Here is a 20,903-nt window from a genome sequence, read left to right on the forward strand (position 1 = left end):
TCTCGTCAGGTTAATCAGGTCCAGCTGTTTCCCCCACCTGTGTGTGATTTCCCAGTGTCTCTTTGTGTATTTATAGTGTGTGATTTCCTCTGCCCTTGTCGCATCGTCTGTGTACATACCCTGTGTTCATCCTCTGTGCTATCCTGCGTACTCTGCATCTACCCTGTGGAATCCTCTGCGTGCTCTCCCTGCTGTTCTCCCTTCGTGTTCAGGTTTGCCACTCCTTTGTGTAGTTTCACCCAGTTTAGTTCATCCGTAGTTCTGTTTTGCCATCTCCTCTTTATGTTTGTTATTATCAATAAATCACCCTCACACCTGAATAAGTGCTGCACTTTGAGTCCTCCTTCCACTCTCCACACGGCCGCTGCCCCGGACCGTGACAGTACGATGCGACCACAAGATGGACCCAGCAGCGCTTAATCCATCCAGGGAGCTACGGGAGACGCTCATCGACGCCACACAGGAGCTGATCGACCTGTGGCTGGAAAGCCCGGGTGGCACGTCCCAGCGCGCTATAGAGAGGCGGCTACAGCGTCTGGTGACCGGTCTCCCATGGCTTCTGGACTCGCTCTGTTCGTGGGAGCGGGAGTTTCTCCTTTTGGACCTCGGACTTCACCCCCGTCTGCTTTTACTTTCGAGCAGCCCGAGGCGGTGAGCGAGCGACATGTTCTGGCTTCCCCAGATTCCGAGACTCTGTTTTCTGGGGCTATTCAGAGCGGGATGGGAGACTGTTCGGATCGCTTACCTACCTTCGTGGTAACGGATCCTTCGCAAGTGGGCGTGTACAGACCCTCTGTGAAACCGAGAGAATGTTTCTCTGCCGCTCCTTCTGAGCCAGGACTTTATCACCATTCTCCGGCTCAGTTCTGTGTCCAGCCACAAGCTTCCAAGTCTGTAGACTCAACCATTAGCCTCCCTGAAGCCACAATTTCCACACTGTTTTTTCCACAGCTGTTTCTGAGCAGGAGACAAAACTGGTTTCACTACGGACCTGTTCCTCAACAGCGTGGCAACATTAGTGACTGTTACTCACTCCGGGGGCTTTCCCCAGAGGCGGGGTTGCTGCCCTCCAGCTTACTCTGACCCATGGTGTGCCAAGATGCCCGCTGTTGAACTGCACCGGGCTGTCACTGCCTGAGCGGGTCAGTGCTCTGCGCAGCTGCAGCCCTCCGTATGTGTGCCGGAGGCCCACGTGCCTACTGGTTTTGTTTCATGTGTGCCAGAGGCCCACGAGCCTACTGGTTTTGTTTCAAATGTGCCAGAGGCCCACGTGCCTACTGGTTTTGTTTCAAATGTGCCAGGGGCCCACGTGCCTACTGGTTTTGTTTCAAATGTGCCAGAGGCCCACGTGCCTACTGGTTCTTTTTCATGTGTGCCGGAGGCCCACGTGCCTACTGGTTTTGTTTCATGTGTGCCAGAGGGCCCACGTGCCTACTGGTTCTTTTTCATGTGTGCCAGAGGCCCACGTGCCTACTGGTTTTGTTTCATGTGTGCCAGAGGCCCACGTGCCTACTGGTTCTTTTTCATGTGTGCCAGAGGCCCGCGTGCCTACTGGTTTTGTTTCAAATGTGCCAGAGGCCCACGTGCCTACTGGTTTTGTTTCAAATGTGCCAGAGGCCCACGTGCCTACTGGTTTTGTTTCAAATGTGCCAGAGGCCCACGTGCCTACTGGTTCTTTTTCATGTGTGCCGGAGGCCCACGTGCCTACTGGTTTTGTTTCAAGTGTGCCAGAGGCCCACGTGCCTACTGGTTCTTTTTCATGTGTGCCGGAGGCCCACGTGCCTACTGGTTTTGTTTCATGTGTGCCAGAGGCCCACGTGCCTACTGGTTCTTTTTCATGTGTGCCAGAGGCCCACGTGCCTACTGGTTTTGTTTCAAATGTGCCAGAGGCCCACGTGCCTACTGGTTTTGTTTCAAATGTGCCAGAGGCCACGTGCCTACTGGTTCTTTTTCATGTGTGCCGGAGGCCCACGTGCCTACTGGTTTTGTTTCATGTGTGCCAGAGGCCCACGTGCCTACTGGTTCTTTTTCATGTGTGCCAGAGGCCCGCGTGCCTCCTAGTTTTGTTTCCTGTGTGCCAGAGGCCCACGTGCCTCCTAGTTTTGTTTCATGTGTGCCAGAGGCCCACGTGCCTCCTAGTCTTGTTTTGTGTGTGCCGGGGGCCCCGGTGCCCGCTGGTTCTGAGGCTGTTTTCGCTGGGGGGCCCGAGGAGCCCGTCCAGCCTCCTGTTTCGCCTGCTGGGGGGCACGAAGAGCCCGTCCGGCCTCATGCCACACCGGCTGCCACGTCGGCTGGGGGGCCCGAGGAGCCCGTCCGGCCTCCTGTGGCTGCTTCTCCACCTGTGGCTGCTTCTCCACCTGCGGCTGCAGCGCCGCCTCCTGCAGTACCACCACCGGCAGTGCTACCGCCTGCTACGGCCACACCTCAGCCTGAGGACGCATCCTCGCCTGGCCCGGCTTCATCATCGCCTGGCCCGGCTTCATCCATGCCTGATTCTGGTCCAGCTTCATCCTCACCTGGCCCAGCTTCAGCTACAGCTTCATCCACGCCTGGCCCGGTTTCATCCACGCCTGGCCCGGTTTCATCCACGCCTGGCCCGGTTTCATCCACGCCTGGCCCAGCATCATCCGCATCGTCTGGTCCAGCATCATCCGCATCGTCTGGTCCAGCGTCATCGTCTGGTCCAGCCTCCGTGTCTTCATTCACACCTGGTCCAGCTCCAGCTCCAGCTTCAGCTTCAGCTTCGCCTGGTCCAGCCTCCGTGTCTTCATTCACACCTGGTCCAGCTTCAGCTTCAGCTTCGCCTGGTCCAGCCTCCGTGTCTTCATTCACACCTGGTCCAGCTCCAGCTTCAGCTTCGCCTGGTCCAGCCTCCGTGTCTTCATTCACACCTGGTCCAGCTTCAGCTTCAGCTTCAGCTTCGCCTGGTCCAGCCTCCTTGTCTTCATTCACACCTGGTCCAGCTTCTGCTTCAGCTTCGTCCACGCCTGGTCCAGCTTCAGCTTCAGTCTCCTCATCAGCTGCTTCGCCTGGCCCAGCTCCATCATCTTCCTCGTCTGGTCCAGCCTTCGTGTCTGCATCCTCGCCTGGTCCAGCCTTCGTGTCTGCATCCTCGCCTGGTCCAGCCTTCGTGTCTGCATCTTCGCCTGGTCCAGCCTTCGTGTCTGCATCTTCGCCTGGTCCAGCCTTCGTGTCTGCATCTCCGCCTGCAGTAGAGCCTGCAGCATTCGCACCATCGCCTGCAGCAGCGTCTTCCGTGCCTTCAGCCTCGCCTGGCCCAGCCTCGTTTGGGTCTGGACCTAAACGGCCGTTTTCTAGACCGCTGGCTAGGCTACTGGCCGGGCGCCGTCGCCTGACTGGCCGCCGTTGCCTTCCGCACGGCCGGCCCCCGGACCGCCATCGCCTGAGCGGCCGCCGTTGCCTTCCGCACGGCCGGCCTCCTGGACTCTTTACGCGCCGCCGCTGCCTTCCGCACGGCCGGCCTCCTGAACTCTTTACGCGCCGCCGCTGCCTTCCGCACGGCCGGCCTCCTGAACTCTTTACGCGCTGCCGCAGCCCCTTTCGCGGACGGCCTCCTGAACTTTTTACGCGCCGCCACGACCTTCTTTGTGGACGGCCTCCTGAACTGTGCTTTGGACTCTGCTCCCCTGTGGGTTTGTGTTCATCTTTGTTTTGGGACTCTGGGGCCTCCGTCCATGGTCGTGGCCCGGTCCCTCCGTCCTGGGCCCCCTGCCGCCCGCCCGGATCTGGTGGTGTGTTTCTGTGGCTGTCGGGGGCCAGCCCTTGAGGGGGGGGTACTGTCATGGTCCTGCGACCATGACTCAGTGACTTTGTGTTTATGTACTTATCGTTATTACTTTCATTATTATTCATGGCTGTTTTGGGATGGTTTGTGTTTGGGATTTTAGACACTGGGTTCTGGGTTTGTGCTCCCTCTGTTGGTCCCTGGTGTTAGTGTTCCCCTGTCTCGTCAGGTTAATCAGGTCCAGCTGTTTCCCCCACCTGTGTGTGATTTCCCAGTGTCTCTTTGTGTATTTATAGTGTGTGATTTCCTCTGCTCCTTGTCGCATCGTCTGTGTACATACCCTGTGTTCATCCTCTGTGCTATCCTGCGTACTCTGCATCTACCCTGTGGAATCCTCTGCGTGCTCTCCCTGCTGTTCTCCCTTCGTGTTCAGGTTTGCCACTCCTTTGTGTAGTTTCACCCAGTTTAGTTCATCCGTAGTTCTGTTTTGCCATCTCCTCTTTATGTTTGTTATTATCAATAAATCACCCTCACACCTGAATAAGTGCTGCACTTTGAGTCCTCCTTCCACTCTCCACACGGCCGCTGCCCCGGACCGTGACAATTTAAGATTGAAGCATTGTATAATGGCAGGACTTCTTTGAGCAGTTTTGTAGGAATGGGGTCTAAAAGACACGTTGATAGTTTGGAGGAAGTAATTATTGAAGTTAACTCAGAAAGATCAATTGGAGAAAAAGAGTCTAACTTAACATCGATGGTACTAAGAGTAGCTGTAGATAATATTACATCTGTGGGATCATTATTGGTAATTCTTTCTCTAATGATTAAAATTTTATTTGTGAAGTTCATGAAGTCATTACTAGCTAACGTTAAAGGGATGGTTGGCTCAACAGAGCTCTGACTTTTTTCAGCCTGGCTACAGTGCTGAAGAGAAACACTGACAGACTCAAGTACAGTTTCTTTCCTAAAGCAATAACCGCCCTCAACTCACACATGCACTGACAAAACAGTTTCACCCCCCAAGGACTTCCCTCTATACACAGACTATGCAAACTACCATCATTACTGTGCAATATTTAATTTACATGGAATACCCCACACTGTAAATACATAACCCTATTTATTTCTTTAATATTTGTATATAGCGCCACAGAAACGGTTGATGTCTATATAGTGCTGCAGAACTGTGCACCTTCCCCCCTCTTTTTTTTTTTCTACATGTCTGTACTGGGTAGGAGTTGCTCTGAATCTCATTGCACATGTGTATGTATAGTGACAATAAAAGGCATTCTATTCTATTCTATTCTTTTCTGTTGCATAGAAAGAGTCCTTGATAAATTCATAAATGCTCTCACAAATGCCGATCCAGTTAAAGTTCTTGTGGATAATGTCAAATGTTAACTACTTTTAATGGAATATTTCAATAATCATCACTTGCATCTGTATGTAAACTTTCAAAACAAATCTTTTTTTGTTTGTTTGGTTTTTTTTGCAAGATTTTTGTAAGATTTGATCAAATATAAAAATATATTAAAAAAAAAAAAAAACCACACAAACATTGACCATATTTAGTGCCATATTTAAAGCAGCTTCAGCTTGCTTTTGTTAGCAAACTGAATCTGAATCTACATGGAACAGAATAGAGCACAGACTTCTTGGATGAGCTGTTCCTTGCAGAAGGCCTTATTACTTGCCCTAATAGACACTAAAAGGCACCAAGACCACAGTCGATAGGTCCAGTTCAATATTCGCAGGGTCAAGCTTAGCAGGTGGCAATCAACCATGAGGGTCTGTGATGACCCAGCTGTCAGTCAAAGCACTCAGAGGCCAGCCGTGTTGCTTCAGTTCAGTTTGCAGGGATTCATTTATGCATAGATCTGTCCTGCCCCAGCAATTCAGTCAAGTTCAGGTCTTAACATCGACCAGGCCATTGCAACACCTTGATTCTTTCCTTTTATAGCCATTCTGTTATAGATTAGTGTCCTGTTGCATGACCCAGTTTCTGCCAAGCTTTATCTGTCAGACAGATAGCCTCACATTTGACTCTAAAATACTTTGGTAGACACAGAGGTTAATGGTGAACTCCTCGTCTGGGTTTATGCCGTCTCCCCACTTTCCACTTTCCTCTGCTACACTTCACAGATATCCCAATAAAATCATTAATTTAATAATTTTTTTAGGAGTTTTGATCAGTTAGGAGTATAAAACACATGCTTTCCTTTGTCAAAAGAAGGAGCAGTAATATAGGCAATAGTTTATTTTGAATTTGTCACTTTAGGCATTTTTTATGTTGCTATCATTGTTAATCTAGATTAAAAAAAACATGAGTAGAGCTCAAAACAAAAAAAACAAGCTGGATGTTATCTGAGTAGTGACCGATCCATGGAGGTGACTGGGTTCGTTTGAATATACGTTCAAGCTGATTAATGTTTTACAGGAATTTCAAACACTGAACTTGTGCTTATTTCATAAAAGGTTGATTATCAGTACTACAGTGATAACATGGCTTACAATAAAACTGCTGCTGTCATGAGATCTACTCTGAGATGACTACAGAAATACTCAAAAACTGTCCCGTTCGAACATCTACGTGCTTGAAATCTTCAAATATTTGTTGATGTGAACTCATTTTTATTCAATCGCTGACATGATTTCACAGACATTATAAACCTTCTTTATGACAGAAGTGTAATTTAATTTCAACACAGAGGCTGATAATCAGGTAAGACTTCTCCCAGAGAAGCTGCAACACCCTCAGCACTTTACATATGATGTTACATCAGTCCGTTTCTATCTTCCTGTGTTGACCTAAAGATTGTCTGGAGGATGACATTTTCTTATGACAAACCACTTTCACTGTATCCAGCGCTGCTTATCTGCTCTTCCCCTGTGGACACTGGATTTTGTAGCCCACCCTGTAGGCCTGCAGGTATACACGTGCCTGGTTTATCCTGAAAACACAACCACAATCACACAACTGTGTGATATTGTATTCTAATCAAACTGGATTAACACAACCTTTAACATATAAATCATTTGCACATCTTAAACTCAGTCAAGCCTCGCTTTTCATTGCGTTATTGGAAACGCTTTAAAAATACTTTCACAGCATATTTAATCCAGTTAAGTGCAAAAGTAATTACATAAAGAATAGCTGACAGTAAAGTCCTTGAAAGTTCATTTCTTTGACAGGAAATTAAACCATGTTGTGATTAGGAAAAGCTGCAACTGCTGCCAGATACTTCATGAATTAGTGTTGGAGAATCCAGGAGGAAAAACAGCTTACCTGTATTTAGTACAAAGCTGAACTCCGAAGGGTCCACAGCGGTCAACGTAGCTTTCCCTAAATGCTTTCCTCACCCCTCGAGCCATACTCACTACTGTAGTGACCACTGGGCATGTCCTAGGACACAAATAAGCACAAGACATGTATTGCAGTAAAGTGCTGTACCTGAAAAACTTGAGAACAACAGATGACCTCACATTTGACCCAAGAACACTTTAGTACACATAGAAGTTTATGGTGAAATCGTCACCTCTCCACCACTGTGCTTGACAGTATCACGTGTTTGTTCTGATATACTGGGATTGTTATGTCAAAAGTGGTGCATTATCACCAAATATTTCCATTTTGAAATCGTCTGTCAAAAGGACACTGTTCCAAAGGTTTTCTGGTTTGTTCAGATGCAACTTTGCAAACCGAAGCCGTGCTGCCATGTACTTTTTGAAGAAACAGACATAAAGAGGGTTACATTTCTCTCTATGTGAGAAATCCTTCTCATAAATTTTAAGGGCTTGAATAATCAGGCCCCATCTTATTTAAAGACCTTATAGTACCGTATCAACCCATTAAAGCTCAGAAATGCACAGACTGACCTGAGTATGAATTTCTATAACTCCTGGGAAGATTGTGGCAATGTGTTAACACATGCCTGAATGCTCCAGACAATAATGCTGGTAACGCTGATTAACAGTTAATCAAAAGGCCTTTGATTAACAGGGCCAGGCTACTACTTTTTTTTATTTCTGTGTTCACAGAGTTCTGTGAAAACTTTCTTTTGCATATGATTTTAGTTTTGTCCTGTTGGTTTTTTGTGTTTATTATTGTTTAATTACTTCAAGGCACTGATTGATGTTTTGGGGCTAATTTGCAAGCTAGTAAAACTCAAATTTGGGGATTTCAAATCCTCGATGAGATTTCGATTTTTTTGTAATGCTGAGTTTTATATGAGGAGGTTTGTTTTTCCAAAAAGAATATTGATAATGTCGAATTATGAAATTTGCACCAGGTTATGTTTGGACAAATTAGGTCCACTGAAAATAATTAATTTTAGGTAAGATTAATATTTTGTTTGTAAAGGAAAATAGGAAAGTTTGACCAACAATGTAAATCATCTTGTACCACTTTGAATGACAGACTTTAACTGAAGCTAAACAGCGCTTACAGTTTGGGGGAAATGTTAATCCGAGACATTTAATATTGCTTGTGTGAAGGTGATTTGGTGGCATCACGTTATAGCACAGACAAGCTGGAAGAGGACCCCATAACACTGGAGGATCCGCGTGACAGCAAATGAGGAATCATGTTTATTGGGGTCAATTAAATAAGCAATTGTGAGGTGAATGTTTTCAATATAAATGCTGATGAGTACACATCTTCTTTCTGGGTCTTTCTGTGATTGTAGTTTTGTGAGAGAAATTAATTCTGTTGTTAATCAAAATAGCAGCTTCTCTATCCGGTGTTACGATTAGCTGTGAATATGTGGGGAAACTGCAGTGACTTCAATGCTGTACTTTTGTGTCTGAGTTTCTTGCAGTAGACTTGCATCTGACCATGGATTTATTAACTCTCTGAAAAGCCTTCAGTTGATACAATATTCTGTAGCAAGAGTACTGACAGGGACTAGGAAGAGGAACCAAATTTCTCTCATATGGCTTCTCTTCGCTGGCTCCCTGTTAAATCCAGAATTCAATTTAAAATCCTTCTCATAAAACACAAGGTCTTGAATAATCAGACCTTATCTTACCTAAAGACCTAATAGTACCATATCACCCCATTAAAGCACTTCACTCTGTGAGATATGTTATGTATGGATGCTGTAGAAGTTACTGATACTCACAGTCTCTCACAGCGCAGGCCTGCAGTGCCCTCGGGACAGGTACAAGTGTTGTGAGGGCTGCATGTGCCTCCATGTTGACAGGGTGGCACACAGGGTGTAGTCACCGCTGCAGACACAGCACACAGCATGATCCTTTGTACACATACTGTATATGTACACATTCTTCCACACTCATGGACTAACCTTGTTCACAGAGCTCTCCAGTGAAACCTTTGGTACAGCGGCACCGGTTGAGGCCCACACACACGCCACCATTTATGCAAGGTTTCTGGCACACAACAGGCTCTGATCAAGACAGAAAAAAGAATGCATAAATCCAAACACATTGAGTCTTCTTATTAAACATGGAGCATAGATTATTTAGAGGATTTGGGCAGTTATAAATTACACAATGAGCAGAACATACATTTATCAACAACAGTGTAAGAACAAAAGGCTGGACGGTGTTTCCGCTTATAAGTATGGAGCAACTTATTCTGTTTTCTTGTAGGAATGAATATGTGACTATAGCCAAAGGGATGTAATTGTCACAGAAGTGGTCTGCGCTTTGTGTTCACGTCCTTTTTGTGCTGATTCTGAAGCTGCAGGTTTTTATTTCTCTTGAAACAATATTGACCGAACCAGCAGCAAAAGAAGATCCAAACTACGCTTCACATAAACATCGTCATGAATTCACTCTGACTTTTGCTGTTTTGCTTCCACCAGGATAAAATCACACTTCATGCAGAGCTCTCTCTCTCTCTCGCTCTCTGTATACTTCAAGAACAGTTTCCCGTCTAAAAATCTTTTTCCTGCATTATTCGCACAAGTCTACCGTTGTTTGCAGGCTGTCGGCCGCTGTTTTTTTCCTTTTACCAACTTCCGAAAAGAAAGCCTCATTTCTGCTGTTCAATACTGAACAAATTTAAACTTTTTAAAATTATGCAAAATTGCGAAACGCTCAGCTGTGTCTCTAAAACCTCTGTAACTTTGCTTCACTTCAGCAGCATCAGGTAATGTTCATATGTTGATTAATGGTTTTCTTTCGTTTTTGATCTACTGCAGAATATTTTTATATTTATTTTTATGTGTTTTATCTTCAGCTACTTTGACACAAAGGCATCTGCTGTGATGCTCACACCTTTGATAAAGTCTCACAAATGTCAGCTTTCTTTTTATAGATATAAAAATCTGGAAATGTACTGATGCATGATCTGAATTATGATATTTCTGACTGTCTGAGGCAAAATTTCCCCCGAATCAAATCAAATTGAATCGAATTGTGGATCGAATCGATTCGGGACCTTGTGAATCGGAATCGAATCAATTCTAGAAATCAGTGACGATACCCAGCCCTAATGATGAATCACCGGTGCATGATTAGAAGCAGGTGCGCGGGCCAAAAGCAGAAGCTCTCAGTGAGCTCCGCCCAGGCAGAGCGATGAGAGAGAGCAAAACCAAAACACATGTAGCCTTGCAGGGCTGGCCGGGTAGACACAGAGACCATGACAGTAATGACATTTTCCCACTTAAAAACACTGTTACTGATTGGAGAAATAAAAGCTCCAGATGAAAGTCTGGACATTAGAAACGTGTTGATTATGAAGCTATGCACTGGCAGACACCGCCGCATGTTATGATTGAAGGGCTTAGCTCTACACCACTGACACAGAAGAAAAATGTGAAGATTTTCAATAATTACTGAATATGCTCTGAAATGCCAGGTGACAAAACAGGATGGAACAATAAACGCTGCATATTTGTCGGTGTCTGGTTTCAAATATAAGAGAAAGAGTCCAGAAATACGTCACATGATTGCTTCTCTCCACCCATAAGCACATCGAATGAAAAACATCTCATCTTATTTGGTCAACGACAACAACAACAGCAGAGTAGTGCAACAATGGAAACAAACAGCAAGCAACAGGGAGAAGAAGAAACCACGGGAAACCATGCTGCATCCACTGGTGTCAACATCTAATTTCACATCCAATATCACACTAAAGCCTCCAGCTGCACAGAAGCAAATCACACTCACTGCATAGAGGAAAGTAATCCGAAGACATGAGAAGCTTTATATTACTGTTTTTTTTTTTAAATAAACACAAGTGGTTGTTAAAATTACATCCATGATCATTTGTAACTTACTGTGTAAACATGGTTTGATCATATTTTAGTCTGAATATATTTTAATTATGCAGGAAAAGCTACACAGAGATACAGTAACAGAGAATGACTGATCTCACCTATCTGGCATCGAGCTCCTTGCCATCCACCAACACATGTGCATTTGTTGACGTCCACACATCTTCCCCCATTTTGACAGGCAGGAGTGCAAAGGGCTACAAAATGCAAAATAATATAGTAACACGCAGTCTGTGCAGAAAAATGTCTTCATGCTTTTTTTGTTTTTCTGCCATCCTATAGCCCATATTTTACCAGAAACTGTTTGGAGGCAGGTGGATGGGTAGATCTCGGTGGTGCCTACACACCTGGGATAATTTATTCTATTATGTTACTCACGCAAGAGGCACTGGGGGCCAGTGTAGTCGGAGGGACACTGGCAGGTGTCAGGTCCCACACAGCGACCACCGTTGGCACAAGGCAACTCACACACAGCTGAGAAGAGACACGAAGAAAAGTCAAAGCTAACAATCAAGATGTCGAATCCAGAAGAAAATGGCATTGTGACACACACGTCACCTGTGCACCTGCATTTATACATGCATGGATATATGTACCAGTGCCTCTTTGTCTTAGGTGAGTGCAGAACATCTTATAAAAGCATTTTCTGGGCAACACATTGATGTAAACAGTGCTTCTAAACACTGTCCACTCTATTTATTTGATGTAACACCTGTCCCTCTGATCCCCAAAGGCAGTGTACCTGTGTGGCAGCCTGCTCCTGTCCAGCCGCGACGACACAAACACTCGTTCCAGCGCATACAGGTACCTCCATGAGCGCAGGGAGGGGAGCACATGGCTGAAACATGCAACGAAAAGGGCTATAATACTCCTCTTTGCATTAAAACCTTATACTAACCTCAAAGCACACCGAAAGGTGCACAAAAAAGACACAAATTAACTTTAATTTAATCTGCACAGTCTATATTCCTGTGAAAAAACATTTTAATTATATATATATTATGTGTAACGTTTATTGTACCTGAGCAGCCCACTCCAGGATAGCCTGGAGGACAGTCGCAAATGTTCGGGGCAACACACACTCCATAGTTCTGACAAGGGGGGTCGCACACAGCTGGAAAGGCAGAGAGGCTAATAAAGATAAGTGAAGGAATTGAAATAAATCTATTTTTAGATTTTTAAAAAGTCCTTAACACTACATAAGATTATGTTTGACTCACGCTGGCACTTGGTGGGGTCATCTTTTCTAACTATATAGCCCTCCTTGCAGGCGCAGTTAAACCCACCAGGATGGTTCACACACAGCTGCTCGCAGCCTCCATTAGTGAAGTCCTCACACTCGTTCACATCTCATGACAGAAGACAGAAGGAGGGCAATTAAACATTAAACCTACGTGACAGTTGCTTAATTTATGGTTGGCTAAGTGAGGCATGCCCGCCTCTGTATTCATTCAAGGGAGTCGTTAGTCCATAACAGACTATCAACCTATCAAATTTCCTTTTTTATGAATAGCTTCATGAAAAGAAATCACATGGCGCATGCAGCCGATCTAATCTCTGAAAGCCTCTCTGGCTCTTTAGCCTTTTCAAAATTGCTGTGTGGATAATCTACAGTCATCAGCCACTTTTGCTAGTACTGGGTTTTGCCTTAATTCTTCAAAGCACAGATTCAACAAGGTGCTGAAAACGTTCCTCAGAGATTTTGGGTCTCAACTGGCATGACTGCATTGCACAGTTGCTGAAGAATTGTCCGCTGCACATCTGTGAAGGGCCTATTCCACGACATCCCAAAGGTGCTCTATTCATTATGATTATGTATCATGACATAATCTGAGCTTTCTCACATAGCGCATCATCCTATGAGAAGCAGCCATCGGAACATGGTAAGCCTGTAGTCAGAACGGGATGGACATGAAAAAATACTCAGGTATACAAAACAATGCTCAGCTAATACGAAGGGGTTCAAAATGTGCCAAGGAAACATCTTCTACACCACTGCACCGTCACCAGCCTCAATTACTGATACAAGGATGGATCCATGCTTTCCTCTTGTTTACGCTAAATTACTCACAGCAGAAATCAAGATTTATCAGACGGGTGGTCTGTGGAAATTCTAGCTTCAGTTTCCTGTTGTCAGCTGACAGGAGTGGCAGAGTGATGCCCTGCTGTCGTAGCCCATCTGCTTCAAGGTTACACGTTGTTTGTTCAAAGATGCTCGTCTGCATACTTTGGTTGTAACAAGTGGTTATTTCAGTTACTGGTGTCTTTCAATTAGTTTAAAGCCGTCTGGCCATTCTCCTCTGACCTTTGTTATCAACGTGGCATTTTTACTGCCAAGAGAACTCTCACCCTCTTTCTCTTTTTCAGACCTTTCTCTGCAAACCCCAGCCATGGATGTGCTTAAGAAACCCTCAGACCAGTCTGTCTGGCACCAACAACCATGCCATGTTCAAAGTAATTTAAATCACCTTTCATCCTCATTCTGATGCTCAGTTTGAACTTTAGCAGGTTGTCTTGACCACGTTTGCATCCGTGAATGTAAAAAATGTCTTATACAGTCTTTGGTCTACATGCCTAGAAGCACTTAGATATTTGCATTAATGGGCAGTTAAAGAGGTGTACCCAATAAAGTGGCTGGTGAGTGTATTTCTGCTGGATTCAAGAGATGGTAAAGTCATTTTAATTATTATTTTGATATTAGGCGTTATATGAAAAAGGCTATCAGGGCTTGTTGCACTGATACGATCTCATAACTATGGAAGCCTGTTTCCATAACTCAAAATCTTTCTCAAAATTTTGACTTATAAACTCGAGATTTTGAGAAAAGTAACTTGAAATTGTAATCTATGTGAATGACATCATTTTCTTGTTACCCAGAAGGATATGGCGCGGAGGAATGTGCACACAAACCAGATCGCAACAAATTGGTGCTTTCGAGAGTGCGTTTGCTGATAGTAACGCCATGTGATTCAGCTAATAATAAAGTGCTGGCAGTGAACATGAACTCTCACCCACACAGCTCCTCGCGTCTTCGTCCAATTGCCAGCCAGCTTGACAGCTGCACTGAACATGGCCCTCAGCCCTTACAGTGCACATATGGTCACAACCACCATTTCTCAGCTTACAGGATGTAGCATCTTTTTGGGTAAAAAAATAATAATAATTTTTAGCTTGGTACACAGAAATACTGAACAATAAAGAAGACTGCGTGAACTTGCTATTTCAGCTTTTAAAATGGGAAATTTGGTGCTATGCTTCTTCTTTTTGATAGAAGAAGCAATGTTTTGACTGCTGATCAGAAGGAAAAAACATATTTAGCTGTGTCATGTCACATTGAAAGATTTGATCTTGATGAAAAATCTGTGTTAAAACACCAGGACAAGAGTTCTTAATAAGATTTTTTTAATCAGATTTGAAAGAAGTGCCTACCTTCTGTTTTTTTTTTAAAATAATTATATATTTTTGTACACAAAAGACTGTAATGTCAACTCTGTAATCAAACTTACTCCTGCAGTTTAGGTTGTCTATGTCTAACAGCAGAGGAGGGGGGCAATGGCAAGTATGTCCCCCTGGAGAATTAGTGCAGGTGTGGGAACAGCAGCCATTCTGGAGTTTACATTCATCGATGTCTATGTACACAAACCCACACACAGAAACACACAGATCATAAACATCATGTTTGGACAGCTCTCTCTTATGCATGCAACAGATTCCTCACAGTCTGGCTTTCTCATCTCACTAATTTTCCAAAATGTGCCCTCAGGACAACTACTTCCAGAGTGTCTGCACAGAAAATATGCACAAGAAAAACCAGAATCACATGCACCAAAATAATTAGCAAGAGATAAGACATATTCATGGCAGATTACTACTGATGCTTGGCATGTTTAAATGACCGAAAATGATTGGGTAAACAGCAGTGAGTGTTTAAGAGTGACTGACCCACGCAGGTGTGGCCATCAATATGCAGCTGGTAGCCGGGTCTGCAGGAGCAGTGGAAAGAGCCCTGAGTATTGATGCAAATGTGCTCGCAAGTCCCATTTAGTCCCACACACTCATCCACATCTGGAGAGATCAGCAACATTTAGATTACTCTTGCGCCATGGCAAAACATGAAATAGATTCAGCACAAGGACTCATTTAGACTTGAAATAAACGTCTGAAATTCTATTAGCACAAAATTGCACAAACCTGGAATACCAGCTAAGTGCAGAGTGACTGAATGGAGAGAGCAACAATGGCTATGTCTTTTGAGAATGATGCAGAAGCCCACAGAGATGATCTCTGCTGCCCTCTGTTGACTAGCCGCACTATGACTTGACCTTAGAACCTCGTCTCTAGGAAATACAGCAACTGTGTTTAGGTTTCAATTTAATGGTTACTGTGTGTAACTAATTAAAATGAAGAGGACGGTTACATTTTAACTACTGTACTCCCCATCTGATTGGCTGTTATGGTGGGTGGTGCAGCACATTTTAGACTGCAGTTTGTTTTACTTCACTCATCAATAATAAAGGCAGTTTAAAGGTCTCACAGCCATGCACTGTGACACTTTAGCAATTTCATACATTTACTGCAAGCAAAAAATATGATGCAAGGATCTAATAAAAATGTGTATGACATCAGATTTGACATATACAGACTGTACAATAATAACAATAATAGTAATAACAGAGGTCTTGATCCATAGCTGTAGTTCCCGATCTATTTTTTGCATGCTTCTGCTGCCATTCCCGTTTGTTCACTTAATCTGTTTGGTTTGGATGGTGCTATATCATCATCATCATCATCAGAGGTCATCCTAAATTTCTGAATTTTGTCCTGGACTACATTTGGTCACAATAACAAATAAACTCCTCTGACAGTAGCAAAGCCCACATTTTAGAGTTAATGCAAACAATATACCCAATACTTGGATTATATGGAGCTTTAGAGAATAAGCAGAGGGGAACAGGTAGACACAATCATGTGACAAATAAAATTTTCACAAGACTCTATGCAGTCAAATGAAAAAGTAAGCAAACGTCATTATTCAGCAGCTTGTAGAACCGCTGTTAGCAGCAATAACTTCATTTCAGCACCTCGATTCTCTCCTTTTCTCTCCATTGTTGTAGGTTTGCTGTTCTGCTTGGAATCATTGCCCTGTTTCACGACCTAATTTGAGCCAAGCTTTAGCTGCGAGGTCGACTCATGTCCTGCGGCTGCAAAACAAGCCTAAATCATCAACTCACGTATACCAACTGTCAAGCACCATCCACCATGGTGCTTGACAGTTGGTATTAGCCATTTGCACACATGGTGTGTTTGATCTTTACTAAATGTGGCACTGTGCATTACGGAGTAACATCTCAGGAATTGGCCAGTATTTACATTAAGGGTGTGCTTACTTTTTCAGTAGATCCACAAACGAGTTGATTCTGATTATTTATAGAACACATTTCACAATAATAAAAGTTGTACAACTGTTAACCCGCAGCAAGAATTAAGAAGCCTATTTTCTAAAAAGTCAAACTACTTTTTTTTAAAGGAACATAAGAAAAAGTCATGCTCACTCATGCCTACTTTAATAACATCCTACTACAGCCTGCCTTTTACCTGTGCAGCTGTGTCTGTCCGGGTCCAGCTGGTAACCCGAGGCACACTGGCAGCTGTAGCTTCCTGGCTCATTGGTGCAGTTGTGTTCACAGCGACCATTGTTCACAACACACTCATCAATGTCTGTAAACAAGCACATGTAATGCTCATACAGAGAAAGTAATGCTTACATGATACAAGTGGGTAACAACAAACACACACACCCACCCCTTACCCACCAAAACAAGAGTGTCCATCGCCGTTGAAGCCCTGGTAACACTGACAGAAATACGACCCGATGATGTTACCGCACCGAGCGTTGGCGTCACACGTGTGACCACCAGATACACACTCATTCTCATCTGAAGACAGACAGAGAGCCGGTTCATTTCTATTCAGTGAAGCTTGTACTACCACTTGGGATAATTTTAATGGAAGGGATAACAGCAAGCATTAAAACACGCGCACACAAGGAAGCTGACCCCCGTCCACAGGAAACAGAGTTTTCCACGGAGGGACGTCAGCACTAATTGCTTACCTTCACAGTGTGTGCCGTTTCCCCGGTAACCCGGTCGACAAACACACTCGTAGCTCCCAAGCGTGTTCTCACATACGCTCCGTCCATCACACGCCACGGGACTCTCTATACATTCATCCACATCTGGGACAGATGACAGAGACAAAAGGACAGAATAGTTTAGTGACATATGGATACAACATATGACTTCTTCTTCTATGCATTGCTGACGCAATTTGCAATTAAAAATTATTTCATCTAGAGAAAAGGAAATTTAATTCCTGCAAAGCACTCCCTTAATTTACTGGCAAGCAATAAAGGTACGAAGTCATTTTCATGTCAACAACCTTGTTTTAAATAACTGTCACTGAACCACTTTGGGAAGCTGTGGTAATAGATTTTTTTTTTTCTTTTTCTTCTTTTAATTCCCTTTAGTCCATTTAACATTGCTACTTTCTGACAGTAGTGGTAAAATCATAGTACATAATCAAGCACAGCGCAGATGTTACTATGAAAATTTAAGCCATGAAAAGCAGGCACAGAAAGCACATCATGCCTTGGCACACAGAGGATGTGCTGGAGGACACAGGGGCGCAAAGAAGTCGAAAAGAAAGTGAACAGACTTCTTTTTTGTTCTTTACAGAACAAAAGAGGAAATCAGCCTTTAACGTGAGGGTGAAAGAGGGACAGGAGCATATATAAGCAGGCAAAGCAGCAGATTGAAGCTGTATCTTGCTGCAAAGCATTTCTTTCTGTCAGACAAAGTTCTTACTTTGCAGAAACTCAAATGAAGTATGTTAAAAATTCAAAACACCAGATCAAATCTGGACATCGGCCTTTTTCAGTCGTGGTGATGTTTAATGATTTACCGACACAGGCAGCAGTCTCTGCTCTGAAGCCCAGCTGGCACTGGCATGAAAAGCTGCCAGGAGTGTTAACGCACACATTTCCCAGCTCGCGGCGACACAGCTCCTCAAAGCCGCACTCATCCACATCTACAGAGGAGTAACACCAATAAATTGTAAGATAAATGGCCAAGTTTAACAGATGCAATCATTTAAGTCACGATGTAGCGTGTCAGCCTGTATTTTATGCTGATATACATTTGGATGTACATGCATATTTTATCAAAACGCACACCAGACTTCAACATTAACCTCACCTACACAGCCTCGCCCATTTGTAGCCATTACATATCCCTCATGGCACGAACAGGTGAAGGAGCCAGGTGTGTTTTTGCACTCAGCCTCGCCTTGACAGGCCTGCAGGCCTGTCACAGCGGCCAAAGCGCACTCGTCAACATCTGCAAGACCCATAAGAAACACGTAAATTATGATCATACTAAAGAGGCGCTGTGAAAAATTTCTGAAAACCTGCATCGGACATTTCTTTTTTTCCCCACAAACACACACACAAATAGAAAAACACACACAGAGGTTGACGAACCCTGGCACCCGTCAGAACCCATCAGGTAACCACGGAGACAGCTACACGAGTAAGAGCCGGGGTTATTAATGCAGCTGGCATGGAGGTCACATGGTCCTGGTCTCTCTCCTTCGCACTCATCAACATCTGTCCAACAGAGATAATACGCTTAATCTAACTCAGACACCTGCAGTTTTACATGGTGATGTCAAGCTGACAAAAATATATGAATAATATATAACACAGCTCTGAAATATTAAATGCTAAAGTTTTGTAAATAAATTATACTGCAGTTAGATCAACTGGTAGCTTGTTTCTCATCACTCACGCTTGCTTCTGAAAATTTGCGCAGTACAGTTAAAAGTTTAAACACAACCGTGACACTAATACACATTAATATTTTCCAAGAGAGGCTAAATGAGCCTGTGTGCAATTTTGTTCACGGGGCTCGTGTAACGTAGCGTACCTTTATGTTGTGTTGCATTGCTGTAAATGTTAAAAACTCAAAGGTGTCAAAAGCATTTTTATTTTTTTTGTGATTTTCCAGTTCTACAAAAAGCACTTTCCCAGGTTTTGATCACTTCTTACCTTTACACTCGGCTGCTCCTTCCAAGGTGAAGCCCTTGGGGCAAGTACAGTTGTCACCATCCTTTACCATGATGGATGGACAGATGCAGACATTGCTGCTCTCATGCATCAGCTGGTTTCCTGGACACTGTGGAGCAAGGCTAGAGTTTGGGGAAGTTGTGGTGGTCAAAGGAGCTGCTAATGCAAAGAAAAAGAGGGAGCTGCTGAAAGGAAATGCTGAAATGTAAGACACAGCACAACAAAAGAGAGAAAAAATAAACACAACAAAAGACAAAATGACCAAAAAAAACCCCAAAAACCTCACAGGTTGTAGGTGTGTGGCTTGGTGTTGGTTCACTGACATTTCTGAGTGCACTCTCGTTCACCTGGGTCTGCAGCAGGAAAAGGCAACAAACTGAGATTTATTTATAGTCTGATGCTGTCAGACTAACATACATGTAAGAAGCCTTCCTAAACCACTTGCCTGGCTCTTAGTGAACACTGTGTGTTTCACTAACTTGTTGTCATTTTCCTGAGGGCTGCTCAGAGGTTCAGCCACAGACATCAGCAGCAGGCCTGCTGACAGGAGAGTCCAGAGGTGAGCCATCACCTGAATCTGTGTGGAGAGGAAGAGGAGAAGATGAGGTTACTCAGCCATCAATAAACCAGAGTTTAAAAATAGATAAAATGACACAGAGCATTTCATAGTTACTGTAAAGGTGCTCACCTATTGAAAACACAGAGGCACACAGACACACAGTGCATGTCCGGGCAGGCAAAACAACAGCACGAGGGGGGGAAAGAGCACTCTGTTATTAAGTTAACCCCCGAGGCTGTCTGCACTGAACAAAAGAGACTTACATCAACTGCAGTTTCACCCACAGATCACACTGAAATGTGTCTAATTTAACTGAGAAGATAAGTTTCTGTATTATCCCGAAACTCTTTGCGAGAACAGCTAAAAGAAGGCGATAAAAACAAATGCGGGACTAACTGTTTCTGTGAGTTGGTGCGAAGCAAAAGATGCGTAGAAGTCGCGTAAATCGACGTACCTGGGTTTAGATTTACTCTTAAGTAGAGGGCTCGGGAACACTGAGGTTTCCAGAGGCCACAAAGCGATCCGGTTCTACAGTGGATCTTCTGCAGAGACGAGGTGCTCATGCAGACGCACGCCAGCTCTGTCAAGAATAGGGGGCTGTACGATCCTGCAGTGACTCCACATCCTGTCCCGGAGCTCTGCACTTCCCATTCCACAAATCCCAAATCACCGCAAACAGGCAGCAAAAGGCTGGCCTGGAGGCTGTGTCTAGGTGGCCCTGCTTTAAACCCTGGCGTGGATGTCATAAACGAGCCCCGGAACAAGGGAGGCCAAATCCTTGCAGCTCACCTTATGCAAATATCAGATGGTTTAGAAATAGTTCTGTGATAACTTGGGACTGTGATAAGTGGGGTTCTCAAGGGGTCTAATCATTTGGCTTAACTGTAAAAAAATACCCCCTACAGGGCATTCCACATAGGCCACTGCACCCTGCACCTCACAGGAGAGTGAAGCACAGACCCCCCCTTAAAAAAAACCTTTTCCTTCAGGATATTGAGTGAAAAAAACCCTCACAAATCACAGTTCTCTGAATTTCACTGACTCATTGTTATTTTTCCCATAAAGCTTTTTTCCTTTTTTTCTGTGCACATTTCAGTCACAGCTTTTTAAAAAATGTATTTTTACAGAGCTCATCTTGTAGCTCACATCAGACCTACTACTTTAATGTCTCTCCTGTGAGTGACAGACAGACATGATAAAGAAAACCTTTATGTTCCTGCTTCAGTAGTCACT

The 20,903-nt window shown here is 44.2% G+C and overlaps 1 protein-coding gene across 6 annotated transcripts; it reads right to left on the reverse strand.

The window, feature by feature from the left end:
- Positions 1-5,987: 5,987 nt before the first annotated feature.
- Positions 5,988-20,834, reverse strand: LOC120747295 (fibrillin-2-like). Of its 6 annotated transcripts, XM_040053059.1 has the most exons (23): positions 20,125-20,825; positions 19,800-19,914; positions 19,557-19,688; positions 19,398-19,464; positions 19,094-19,270; positions 18,527-18,652; positions 18,243-18,383; positions 17,950-18,075; positions 17,102-17,224; positions 16,803-16,925; positions 16,585-16,707; positions 14,932-15,054; positions 14,496-14,618; positions 14,001-14,126; positions 12,210-12,338; positions 12,011-12,103; positions 11,732-11,827; positions 11,368-11,463; positions 11,091-11,186; positions 9,049-9,150; positions 8,866-8,971; positions 7,032-7,148; positions 5,988-6,696 (listed from the first exon to the last, which is right to left on the reverse strand). In XM_040053059.1, exons 3-23 carry the CDS (start codon positions 19,677-19,679, stop codon positions 6,618-6,620), a joined length of 2,415 nt encoding a protein of 804 aa, XP_039908993.1. In that variant the 5' UTR covers positions 19,680-19,688; positions 19,800-19,914; positions 20,125-20,825; the 3' UTR covers positions 5,988-6,617. The 6 variants fall into 6 exon arrangements, with proteins under 6 accessions (XP_039908993.1, XP_039908994.1, XP_039908992.1 ...); XM_040053060.1 differs by lacking the exon at positions 19,800-19,914 and having other exon boundaries at positions 19,094-19,267; positions 20,125-20,824; XM_040053058.1 differs by lacking the exon at positions 19,800-19,914 and having other exon boundaries at positions 20,125-20,824.
- Positions 20,835-20,903: the final 69 nt, after the last annotated feature.

The sequence above is a fragment of the Simochromis diagramma genome, unplaced genomic scaffold, assembly GCF_900408965.1.
Source record: "Simochromis diagramma unplaced genomic scaffold, fSimDia1.1 OVJJ01000419.1, whole genome shotgun sequence".
NCBI classification, from domain to species: Eukaryota; Metazoa; Chordata; class Actinopteri; order Cichliformes; family Cichlidae; genus Simochromis; species Simochromis diagramma.